The sequence below is a fragment of the Podarcis filfolensis genome (genome assembly GCF_964270895.1).
Source record: "Podarcis filfolensis genome assembly, chromosome: 8".
Classification (NCBI taxonomy): Eukaryota; Metazoa; Chordata; class Lepidosauria; order Squamata; family Lacertidae; genus Podarcis; species Podarcis filfolensis.
In genome coordinates this window covers 5,330,313-5,343,236 of record NC_139611.1, presented here as the reverse complement: position 1 = coordinate 5,343,236, position 12,924 = coordinate 5,330,313, and the positions used below count along the sequence as shown (strand labels likewise).

The 12,924-nt window shown below is 43.2% G+C and overlaps 1 protein-coding gene across 1 annotated transcript; it reads left to right on the top strand.

Moving 5' to 3' along the window:
- Positions 1 to 897: 897 nt before the first annotated feature.
- Positions 898 to 11,068, top strand: LOC310769880 (gastrokine-1-like). Its single transcript, XM_083629745.1, has 6 exons — positions 898 to 941; positions 2,314 to 2,367; positions 5,211 to 5,348; positions 6,704 to 6,808; positions 7,891 to 8,023; positions 10,722 to 11,068. The coding sequence occupies exons 1-6, from the start codon at positions 930 to 932 to the stop codon at positions 10,811 to 10,813; spliced, it is 534 nt and encodes a 177-aa protein (XP_083485871.1). The 5' UTR covers positions 898 to 929; the 3' UTR covers positions 10,814 to 11,068.
- Positions 11,069 to 12,924: the final 1,856 nt, after the last annotated feature.

The window sequence follows — 12,924 nt, the reverse complement described above, 5'->3', positions numbered from 1 at the left end:
GATGCTGAGACTTCAATACTTTGGCCACCTCATGAGAAGAGAAGACTCCCTGGAAAAGACCCTGATGTTGGGAAAGATGGAGGGCACAAGGAGAAGGGGACGACAGAGGAAGAGATGGTGGGACAGTGTTCTCGAAGCTACCAGCATGAGTTTGACCAAACTGCGGGAGGCAGTGCAAGACAGGAGTGCCTGGCGTGCTCTGGTCCATGGGGTCACAAAGAGTCGGATACAACTAAACAACAACATTAAAATGAGGCTGCATTTTAAATTGTATTTTAACCCATATTTTAATAAATTGGTTTCCCCCCCTATTATGTTTTATTGTAATTTTATTGATGTTACCCGCCCTGAGCCTGGTTCTGGCCGGGGAGGGTGGGGTGGGGTATAAATAAATTTTTTTTATTAATAATAATAATTACTGCTTGTGTATTTTTCCTTATATCTCTGCAAACAAAGAGGGCTAGGAACTTGTTTCTAAGTGTCTCAATGAACCACACAAGAGTGCGAGAAGGGCCTGGGATGTCTCCACACACCTGCACGGTCTATGAGGAGGCAGCTGTTGGGTTGCGTCAAGCGTAAGAATGGAAGGATCAGTCAATTTCGGGACCCTCAGCTCCTCCTTTTTCCAATCTTACATTTACACTGGTCAGAATCAAGAGAAAAGAGTGAAGAAATCACTGCAAAGCAATGGCCATCAGTCACCCTGCCATAGGGATCTTTACTTAGAGAGGATACTCAGCCTCGTATGTAAATATGTAACAAAAAATATTTAGCTTTCTCTCGAGCTTCCCATAAAACCCAAATGAGAAAAATAAATGTTTGATTAGAGTGATGTGTATTTGCATAATTCTTACAGCTAGCTATATAAGGTCTGGCGATTCCTTGCTCCTTACCCATCTTGGCCTGGATTCCAGTTTGGAGCCACAACCATGCGGATGCTTGTGAGTACCTTCCTCGATTTCAATCTCAAGGGTGAAGTACAGATGTCCATCTCTTGGGCATTGCTCTCACTAGGGACAAAGTTGTCACCAGGTGCTCAGAGATCAGACCAAATTAGCTGAAGACTCAGTTGCTCACAGGTGTGTGATGGAAGCAGGTGTAGTCCATAGGGGTTCTAGGTTTTTTCAAGAGTGGAACCCTAAGACTTGTGGGCTCCAACTGCCCCTATTCACCAGCTGGGTTTTTCAAATGTCTTTTGGTACCTGTGAAGGTCATCACTTCTTGGGTCTCCTCAAATAAACCGAATCCCTGATCATTTCCACTACAAGGCAACAGCAAAAGTGCATTTTGTCTGGTAAATACTGAATGTCTGGTCCAAGGCAGCCTTCATTTTTAGGAATCCCTGCAGACTCAGACCCTTCAAGTGTCCGATTCGCCAAGGACAGTCCCAGATTTACAGAAGCTGTCCTGGTTTCTGATTTGACCCTGGAATGTCCCACTTTTCCTTAGGACGTCCCTATTTTCGTTGGAGGATACGCAGGCTTGAAAAACATTACACTATGGAACCAGATTTTGGTTGCTGGTCTCATTCTGGATATTATTTTTTAAAACCCAAAGACATTCTGGATTTGATCTGAATCAGCTGGCCTTTTACATTGTTTCATGAAATGAGAGGAGCAATGAAGATAAGAACACCCATTGCAAAATGGATTCATTTGCAAACAGTAGTAGTAGTAAGGTTTTAGTTTTTAAAATATTTTTATTAGTTTTAAAAATAGCAAAATACATATTCAGCCAGCATAACTTGTATAAGCAATAGATAATGCGAGAATGGCCCTTTTACAGTACCAAGAAATAGATGTAATTTTGATTTTTTATTATTTTTTAATATAAATATTATTTTTCACTGTAGGCATTCTGGTGATATTAATAAACTGGTATCATGCCATTTATCCTCAGGAGTTACGAGGTTCAAGTAAAAAGACAGTGCAAGACAGTCGTATCCACAAACAGGACGACAACCTCTTATTTTTTTGTGATAGCCAAACGTTCCTATTTACTTCTGGAATCTAGTGGAATTATTATCATTAGCATATTGTATAAAATCTCACCACACTGCACAAAAATCCTTGAATTAATTTTAAACGAAATGCTTTTTTAAAATGAAATTGCAATGTTCAACACATTTATTATTATTATTATTATTATTATTATTATTATTATTACTGTATTATTATTATTATTATACCATCCTTCATGCAAAGATCACAGGGTGGTTTACAACATAAACATCAAGCTGGTCTTTCACAGACAAAGGAAATGTGTACTTGGCAATTTAAAATTTGACCTTCTTATTTTCCTTCCGCTCTGCAGATTCTGCTTGCCAGCCTCCTGGGGCTGCTTATTCACTCAGCGATTGCCAGCAACGTAAGTAGCCAACTTCGCTCCCATTTCTGCCTTCCTGCCCCGAAACCTCTCCCGCTGCTAACCTCTGCATGCACAAGGGGCTTGTTTTAATCTGTTTTTAGTCAATTGTTATTTTAAATGCTTGAACGTCTTAGATTCTTGCTCCCAATTTATCTTAGGGATAATTTTATGGCTTTATCATTTTCGGTAAACCTCTCTTGAGGTTTTATGTCTGTTTGTGCATTTTTACGATCAAGCGGTGTTACACATTTTATGAAATAAATACAGTGGTACCTCGCAAGACGAATGCCTCGGAAGACGAAAAACTCGCAAGACGAAAGAGTTTTTCGTTTTTTGAGTTGCTTCGCAAGACGATTTTCCCTATGGGCTTGCTTCGCAAGACGAAAACGTCTTGCGAGTTTGTTTCCTTTTTTCTTAAAGCCGCTTGAAGAGGTGCAGTTGCAACGGACCGTGCTTCGCAAGACGAAAAACCGCGCAAGACAAAAAGACTCGTGGAACGAATTAATTTCGTCTTGCGAGGCACCACTGTAGATAGATGATAGATAGATAGATAGATGATAGATAGATAGATAGATAGATAGATAGATAGATGATAGATAGAGATAGATAGATAGATAGATAGATAGATAGATAGATAGATGATAGATAGATGATAGATAGATAGATAGATGATAGATAGATGATGATAGATAGATGATAGATAGATGATGATAGATAGATGATAGATAGATAGATAGATGATAGATAGATGATAGATAGATGATAGATAGATAGATAGATAGAGATAGATGATAGATAGATAGATAGATAGATAGAGATATAGATATAGATAGATATAGATAGATATAGAGATACGCCAAATGCCAAAACAAACTTAAGTAAAAAAAGGGGAGGAATGGGACTCAGTCTCCCCCCCATTTTTTAAATTAATTTTCCAAATTTATAACAAACATAAACAGACAAACAAACAAACAAACATAAATCTTAACTGTAATATTTCCACTTTTGTTAACATTGTTGGGTGACTTCCTCAAATCCCCCTGGCTGAGTTTCTATGTATATCATTGTAACAGTTTTCCAAAACTATTTTCACATAAAATTTACTTAGTCAATTAACATCTTTCTTTTCATTTTATCTTTAAACATATTATTCTGTAACATCACATATTTAAATCCTAGGCCAATCTGGTGTTTGCAAGTATTTCTATTTAGATTATCTTAGCATATTTAACTAAATCGTCTTTAAATTTCTTCCATTCCTCCTGGTGCTCCTCCTCCTTCTGGTCACGGACTCTTCCGGTCAGGTCGACTAGCTTCCAAAAGTCCATCATCTTCATCTGCCATTCCTCCACTGTTGGCACTTCTTGTATTTTCCAGTTTTTAGCCAGCAAAATTCTAGCAGCAGTTGTGGCATACAAAAACAATCTAGCATCTTTCTTGGGCAATTCCAAACCTATTATTCCAAGAAGAAAGGCCTCTGGTTTCTTAATAAATGTATATTTCAACATTTTTTCAGTTCATTATAAATCTTCTCCCAGAAGTCTTTCACCTTGGTCCAGGTCCACCACATATGATAAAAAGTACCTTCTTTTTCTTTACATTTCCAACATATATCACTCTTATGGTAAATCTTTGCTAATTTTACAGGAGTTAAGTACCATCTATACATCATTTTCATGACCATGGGAAAGGTTGTGGAGGAAAGGGATCAAGTTCACTGCATGTACCATGTTAAAGGAAAATAACACGGTACATGCAGTGAACTTGATCCCTTTCCTCCACAACCTTTCCCAGTCTTCAGGAATGGGACTCAGTCTTGTCCAGAAGCCATGTGACTCCATTTGCAAGACTTGCCTGAGACAGATCAGTTGGTCAAAACCTATCGTATGAGTTAAGAAGTACCTGGGATGAGGTCGGATCTCAGATCAGCGGTGAATTTACCAGCTGATGATAAATGAGCCACTTACTTCCAGGAATCTGTAAGGATGCCTGAAATGATGTCAAAGATCAGGTGACCAGGGCTGTTCTGTTACTACTCCCTGACCAGAGAATATTCTCCCCCAGGGATGTTCTGGGCTGCATCTCCGATTCACTGCAGCATCCTACAGTCATGCTGGCCCGGGTGGTGGGAATTGTCGGCCAAAATATCTGGGTGGCAGGGTGTTATGTACTGAGCGGAATAGGATCCAAAATGCAGCAGTCTGATTGGTCCTAGAACAATAGGATTCAGAATGCAGTCTGAGTATATTTCACAGGTGAAGGCACCAGTCTAGCAAAGGCTGTCCAAAGTTCAGTCCCTGGCCATCTCCAGTTAAGCAGATAATAATAATAATAATAATAATAATAATAATAATAATAATAATTATAATTATAATTATAATTATAATTATAATTATAATTTATTATTTATACCCTGCCCATCTGGCCATAGCTGTCAAGCGTCCCTTATTTGGCGGGACAGTCCCTTATCCCAGCGCCATGTCCCGCTGCTGTCCCTTATTGATGATGTCCCTTAAATAAGCTACTGAAGGTAATGGGGCCCTTTCTATGTCCAGCTAGCATATATTTGTGTTGAATATATGCTATATGGTAATTTATGGACCTAATAGGTATCTAAAGCCATTTGCACGCAACAAAATGTGTATTTTATCAAAGTAATTGTTGATCCCTTATTTTGGCTGCTGATCCCTTATTTTCGAGGCTGCTGGTCCCTTATTTTCAAATCTGTAAGTTGACAGCTATGCATCTGGCTGGCCAGTCCCTCCTGGCTGGACCACGTGATCTTGTTTTCTGGTCTCCCCAAAGTGCCTTGTAGGAGTCTGACGGTGGATCTCTGTCTCTAGGCTATCCAGCTCATAAACAAGGGAAATGATGGAGGAACCGTGTACCAAACAGTCAACATCAACCACAACACCAACGTCGCTGCCTTCAACATTTACTCTGGAAGGCATTCCACCAACGCCATTGTGGACTACAACAGCGTAAGTTTCAAAGCAAGCTGTTCAGCCGCAAAGCTGTTCACTCTGTGTTGGATACTCCCTTTGTCTTGGGGTGGGATCTCTGTGCAGCAGCTAGGCAAACCTGTTAAACTCTCCTGAAAGGGATGCATTTTGCTGCCTCAGATGAAGGAAAAGATGGTTCTCCCACTGGGGAGGGGTGCAGTCAGAAGCCATGTTATGCACGCCCCCCCCCCAAACCAGTGTCTGCCACTTATTTTATTATTATCTTATTTTATTTCATTGCGTTCATATCCCACCTTTTTCTCCAAGGAATCAAAGGTTCTCCCCCTCCTCATTTAATCCCCCGCAACGACCCTGTGAGGTAGGTTAGGCTGAGAGGCAATCACTGGCCCAAGGTTACCCAGGGAGCTTCATGGCCAAGTAGGGATTCAAACTCTGGACTCTTGCAGGTCCTGGGCCAACACTCTAACCCTGACCTAGCCACTGTGATCCACGCGACGGTCACCTCCAGACTTGATTATTGTAACTCACTCTATGTGGGGCTGCCCTTGAGACTGACCCAGAAACTCCAGCGGGTGCAGAATGCCTTACGGGGTCTCCTTACGGGGTCTCCGCCATGGGATCACATTCACCCGGTTCTATACCGGCTGCACTAGCTCCCGGTGGAGTACAGGATCAGGTTCAAGGTGCTGGTTTTAACCTTTAAAGCCCTATACGGCCTAGGACCCTCGTACCTATGGGACCGCCTCTCCTGGTATGTGCCACAGAGAAATTTACGGTCTGCAAATAAAAACATATTGGAGATCCCGGGCCACAGGGAGGTTAGGCTGGCCTCAACCAGAGCCAGGGCTTTTTCGACTGTGGCCCCAATCTGGTGGAACGCTCTGTCACAAGAGACTAGGGCCCTGTGGGACTTGACATCTTTCCGCAGGGCCTGCAAGACAGAGCTGTTCCACCAGGCCTTTGGCCAAGGCACAGCCTGACCCCTTCCTTTGGTAATCCTCACAGAACTCTAGCCCAATGGTTGCCATTAATTTGATTCTGAATTGATTTTAGAATGAATTGGTTTTAGAATGTATTTCAATTAATTGATTGTGATTTTATGTAAACTGTGTTACTTTTACTGTTGTTAGCCGCTCTGAGCCCGAATTCGGCTGGGGAGGGTGGGATATAAATAAATAAATTATTATTATTATTATTATTATTATTATTATTATTATTATTATGCCACACTGGTGCTTGTGGGGCTGGCACTGGCTCTCTCTTATGGGGTTGTGGGTTTTCAGTGCTGTACTGAGTCCTCATTCTATTCTTTGATTTTGAACTTTCCCGGGGCCATGTCTCGCGTAACATATATTTGCCGTTGTGTCTCCCAGGGGGTTGTCATCTATCACATGCCTTTCAGGAGGCTATGTGTCATGTCCAGGATGAATCGGCAAAGCTTTCCAAGTATCTCAAATCTCGAGAGCATGATGCATGAGGTACGTCAAGGTGGAGCTACAAAACTGGGGCTGGCCCCCAAATATGTGGGGCGATCCAAATGGTGCCCCGCCCCCTCCAATGAAGGAATCTGCGGGACAGAAATCAGTGGGAGGAATAATAGAATCACAGATTTGTAGAGTTTTGAGGGATCCCCAAAGGATCACCTTGCAATGCAGGAACCAGAGCAAAAATATCAGACAGGCGGCCAGCCAATCTCTGCTTAAAAACCTGCAGTGAAAGAGAAAACGTTTATAAAAACTTATCTAAACTTTTATTTACCAATTTATTAATTTAAAAAGGAGCACATACTTCAATAACAGACAAGAAGAAAGAGAATGAGAGAGAGAGAGAGGGGAGGGAGGAAAATACAACTGAATTAAAAATAAACATACACACACTGCGGCAGGTTTGGGAGGTTCCATTTACAATCCCATAATAATAGTAGTATTATTATTGGGGTGGGGGTGGGGGTCGTAACATTGTCTTCCCTCAATTTTAATTATTTTATTTCATTGCATAGAACAATACGAATGTTTGAGAGGTACCAGTTTTTTAATCCCAGCTTTCCCCTGTGAGTGCCCAGAGTGGCTACTGGCAAACAGAAAGATAGAAACTGTACCATCTCTCTCTCTTTTTTTAAATAATTTTTATTAAGAATTTCAACATTACAAATTATCAAAACATATCATCTTCATTCTCCCCCCCCCATTTTTCCCCTCCCCAAGAAAAACCCTCCCTCCCTTCCCCCAAGCTCCTCTCTCTGATTTTTCAACACCTGTTATTCTCTGCATATTGTAGAATTGTAAAGATCCTTAAATTATCTGCCTATTATGTTAACAATCAATAAATTTCTGTCTGTTTATTCAGAAACTGTACCATCTCTTAACCATTCTCAGGCTTTCTAGAATTAAAACTACTGATCTGAAAGCAAAGCTAAGTGCTGTGGAATACACACAAACAGATGCTCTCATTCGTGTGTGTGTGTGTGTGTGTGTGCACTTACCTGCCCCCCATACTTCATTCAAGTTGGCACCCCTGGACCTAGGCATGAATGGATCTGTCCTTTTGTTTTTGTTCCCAGGGGCATCCCTTGAACACCCTTCACAGAAGCTACGGGATTTCTCGCAAGGTGGTCACAAACATCGCTGACTATGGTGCCCCCGCCCAAGCCATTTGCGGAGGAATGACTACTTACTGGGCTACCGAGTTCCAAAGTGAGTTGGGCCAGAATTTCATAACGTTTTTAAGGGACGACCACACGTTTTAACGGCTTCTGTAGTGATGCGTTGAGGAGATCTTTACGTTACATTGGTAACTCCATTGGTCTCGCCCTCTTTTAAAGCCTCCTAGGTTGGTGGGAGGGAGTTCCACAGTTTAACTATGTCATTCAGCCTGGGCAGCGACAGTCACCTAGTCCGGAAGCAGGGGAAAGGGAACTGAGTGTGAAGGAGGGAAGGGCGGAAGCCCTAAATGAGCTGATGGCAAGTCTGCCATTTTCCACACATAATAAATAATAATAATAATAATAATAATAATAATAATAATAATAATAATACAGTGGATGCTCAGGTTGGGAACGTGATCCATGCGGGATGCACGTTCTCAACCCGCAGCGTTCGCAACCTGTGTCTGCACGTCTGAGCATGCGCGGGCTGCGATTTGGCACTTCTGCGCATGCACAGCTGCCGAAACCCAGAAGTAACCCGTTCCGGTACTTCCAGGTTTCGGCAGTCCGCAACCCGAAAAAACGCAACCTGAAGCGGATGCAACATGAGGTATGACTGTAATAATAATAATAATAATAATAATAATAATAATAATAATAAATTTTATTTATATCCCGCCCTCCCCAGCCAAACCAGTCTCAGGGCGGCTAACATTAAAGTATATAATACATTAAAAACATAAAATCCAGCAATCGCCTGAAATACAGCTTAAAATCAGATTAAAACACGGCATGCAATGGGACTAAACTGGCAGGCAGCATGTTGTGAAGGACATAAAAACCTAGGGCAGGCTTCCTCAGCCTCGGCCCTCCAGATGTTTTTGGCCTACAACTCCCATGATCCCTAGGTAGCAGGACCAGTGGTCAGGGATGATGGGAATTGTAGCCTCGAAACGTCTGGGGGGCAGAGGTTGAGGAAGCCTGACCCACGGTGTGCTGGGTTACTCTGTCCCGTCAGAACAACATTATAGGGATGATGGAGAAGAGGGCTGTCAGTAGCTACTAACCACAGTGATTACGCTCTGCCTCCATGGTTGGTGGTGGCAATGGTTCTGAATCCCACTTGCTAGGAACAGAGACACATTTAGGGCCGTGCGACTGGTTCCCTTGCACTGGGCGCTGAACCTGGGGGATACAACAGGGGCTGCACCTATGATGTAGTGAATTGAGCAGAACAGAAGGCGAGGTATGTGGGGTGTGTGTGAATTTTTGCCTCGCACAGGGCACTGCTGAAATCTTAAAGACCAAAGTCTGCCTCTGCAGGAAACCACAGGAGAGTAGAGTTGCTCCTGCATTTGGTTTTGGTGTTTTAAAAAATAAATTACAGTGGTATCTCAGGTTACAGATTCCGCTAACCCAGAAATAGTACCTCGGGTTAAGAACTTTGCTTCAGGATGAGAACTGAAATTGCGCAGCGGCAGCGGGAGGCCCCATTAGCTAAAGTGGCACCTCCGGTTAAGAACAGTTTGGGTTAAGAACGGACCTCCAGAACGAATAAAGTACGTAACCAGAGGTACCACTGTATAGGTTTAGATGACTTCCCTGGATGCCAAGATACAGATTTGTGACAAGTACTCTTTGGTGACAGAAATCCAGCAGAGAGTTAAAATCGCAAAATATGCAGCAAAGTAAAGTGCTGAAATATAGTCTGTTAGACCTTTAAAATACCCTCTTCTAAGTTGCTTCCAAAGTTCCCCATTTCCCTAGCACAGAAAGAGACCACACATTTGGTAAGTTAAGAAAGGTTTACTTACAGACTCTTCAAACGTCAGGTTCATGTGCTTTTTCATATAGCAGTTAGAAAACACAGGCAGTAAATTTAGGTTCCAATGTGGTGAATGTTCCTAAATTATTTGTATAGAAACACAAAGATGGCTTGCTGAAGCCACAGGGTCTGAGCTTGGAACAACCAGTTCAGAACTCCTTACCAGTAGGGTTCACACGGTGGAAGAAATGGTGGGAAAGTGAAAGAACAAAGAGCTTAATAAACCTCCTACCCCCAAGGTGAGGGGGAATGACCTCCTAGCTAAGCCTGGCAGGCCAGCTTACTCTATGACATTAACCCATTCATGCATTGATTAGACTTGAGCATGTTGGTTATGTCACACGGGTCACGTCTGCGAGTTTCCCATTGATGTACTGTATCTGGCTGGCCACTGTGAGAACAGGATGCAAACTGATCCAGCAGGCTGTCTCTGTGTAAATGGCCTCAGTCCTGTATTCCTGAAAGAGCATCTCCACCCCCATCATTCAGCCCGGACACTGAGATCCAGCGCCAAGGGCCTTGTGGCGGTTCCCTCACTGCAAAAAGCCAAGTTACAGGGAACCAGGCAGAGGGCCTTCTCGGTAGTGGCACCCGCCCTTCAGATGTGAAGGAAATAAGCAGCTATCTTATCTTTAAAAGACATCTGAAGGCAGCCCTGTTTAGGGAAGTTTTTAATATTTAAAGCTGTAATGTTTTTAACACTCAATTGAGAACTGCCCAGAGTGGCTGGGAAAACTCAGCCAGATGGGCGGGGTATAAATAATAAATTATTATTATTATTATTATTATTATTATTATTATTATTATTATGTTTGGAAGTACAGATTATTTCATTTCTGAGAGATGGTTTCGAGACTCCTGCTTGGCTCTCCATAAAAAGTTAATGAAAAGTAACAATGGAAAACTTCCTTTTCCTTTTCAGGGCCCCGCCCCTTGGTTGAAGGCAAGGGCTGCGCAGGCGTCAATCTGCTCATTCTGGACATCGACTTGTGTGGCGGCATCTCCCTCTTCTAGTCAGGATCAGGACCAACATCTGCTCCAGGCCAACACAACTTGTGACCTGCCCACCAAGACAATGGCCACCCTGTCGCCTTGCCAGCTGCCAGGGCCTGTTTCAAGTCCCAAGGCTGGGTTGGGAAGGACACGGGAGGTCAAGGCCTGATGACCTCCCAACAATCGCTCTCTAATTTCATTTGAGGACTGGTTCCTGCAGGGGCCGTCAAAAAGAAAAGAAAATTTATAACTTAAATAAAGTAATTTAAAAATCCATGGCAGTGTATGCAGCAGTGTAAAGCCCCATAGAATCATAGAATTGTAGGGTTGGAAGGGACCCTGAGGGACATCTAGTCCAACCCCCTGCGATGCACAGATCTTAAATCAAGCATCCATGACAGATGGCCCCCCAAACCCTGCTTAAAAGCCTCTGAGGAAGGAGAACCCACCCCTTTCCAAAGGAGTCTGTTCCACAGTTGAACAGCTCTTACCGTCAGAAAGATCTTCCTGATGTTTAGTCAGAGTCTCCCTTCTTGTACCTTGAATCTATGCTACGCTGACTCTCAGTGCTACTACCACTACTACCTAGAGGTGCCACCAGGGATTGGTCCTGGAACCTTCTGCATGCAAAGCGCTATGACCATATTGCTACCCAGACTGTGAAATAAAAACCAGAAAGTCCAAAACTTTTCAAATCCAACTTCAGCTACAGAACTATGATGGAACCTTAGACAAGTCACTGGTCTTTCATACACACACACACACCACACACCACACACACACACACACACACACACACACACACACACACACACACATTTTATTTGTTTTCCATTTAATATTATATATTCACATCATTATCCACTATACCACCCGTCACCTTCCTTCTCTCCCGCCTCATGGCTTTCAAAATTAACCTTTATATCATTGCAATTTATATGTTTTCCAATTCTAATTGCTCTCATTACAGAATGACTCAAAGTTCAAATAAATACAGACAGATAGAAAATTCCTCATTACAAGTCTTCGGACAACCCTGCTAGTGATGTTAATTGCTTACAATGATCTTTCAGATATCATATAAATTTACTCCAGTCCTTTTGGAATACTTGATCATGCTGGTTTCGGATTTTCCCTGTCAGCTTTGCCAGTTCTGCAAAGTCCATCATCTTCATCTGCCACTCTTCTTTCATTAGTACTTTTGTTGTTTCCATTTTTGGGCTAAAATAATTCTTGCCGCAGTCGTTGCATACATAAACAGCCTTTAATCTTCCCTTGGTATCCCTTCACTCACTATACCCAATTAAAAAGGCTTCTGGTTTTTTTAACAAAAGTATTCTTAAGCATTTTCTTTAATTCATCATATACTGGCAAAGACCAGTGTCTTGAAATGGGAAATGGGGAACAAGTCACTGGTCTTCAGAGCCGTCTTTCTCATAGGGCGTAGTGGTGTGTTGCGCCAGGGCGCCGGCCTCTCAGGGGCGCCCCAGCGAGTGGGAGAGCTGCTCGGCTTTCCCAGCAGCCTCCCCTTTCCTTCCTGCACGCCCACCAGCTGCTCCCCGTCAACCATATGGCTGGCTGGCATGCAGCTTCCTCCCAAGTCTTCGCGGGAGAGCGATCCCTGCAGAGGCTTAGAAGAAGAAGAAGAAGAGTTTGGATTTGATATCCCGCCTTTCACTCCCCTTCAGGAGTCTCAAAGCGGCTAACATTCTCCTTTCCCTTCCTCCCCCACAACAAACACTCTGTGAGGTGAGTGAGGCTGAGAGACTTCAGAGAAATGTGACTAGCCCAAGGTCACCCAGCAGCTGTGTGTGGAGGAGCGGAGACGTGAACCCGGCTCCCCAGATTACGAGACTACTGCTCTTAACCACTACACCACACTGGCTTAGGATGGAAGCTGCGCCCCCCGCTGTCAGGTGTGCATGCAAGAGACGGCCCTGAGACCAATAGGACTCTGCAGGACTGGGGCCTTCCTAAGTTTGTTCTGAAGGGGCAATGCTCTTGCCCCATAGGTGAGGCTGATTGGTAACTCACTGCACCTGCTGGCAAGAGCCGGGAAGGGATATAAGGTCAGCATTTTCCCTTCGGCTCTTTGCCACAGCAACACGTTCCCTGCCTTGCTGCGTTTGACT

Coding starts and splice junctions, on each gene's coding strand:
- LOC310769880 (XM_083629745.1), top strand. Junction 2,368..5,210: donor ACTCAGCGATTGCCAGCAAC/GTAAGTAGCCAA, acceptor CTCTGTCTCTAG/GCTATCCAGCTCATAAACAA. Junction 5,349..6,703: donor CCATTGTGGACTACAACAGC/GTAAGTTTCAAA, acceptor TGTGTCTCCCAG/GGGGTTGTCATCTATCACAT.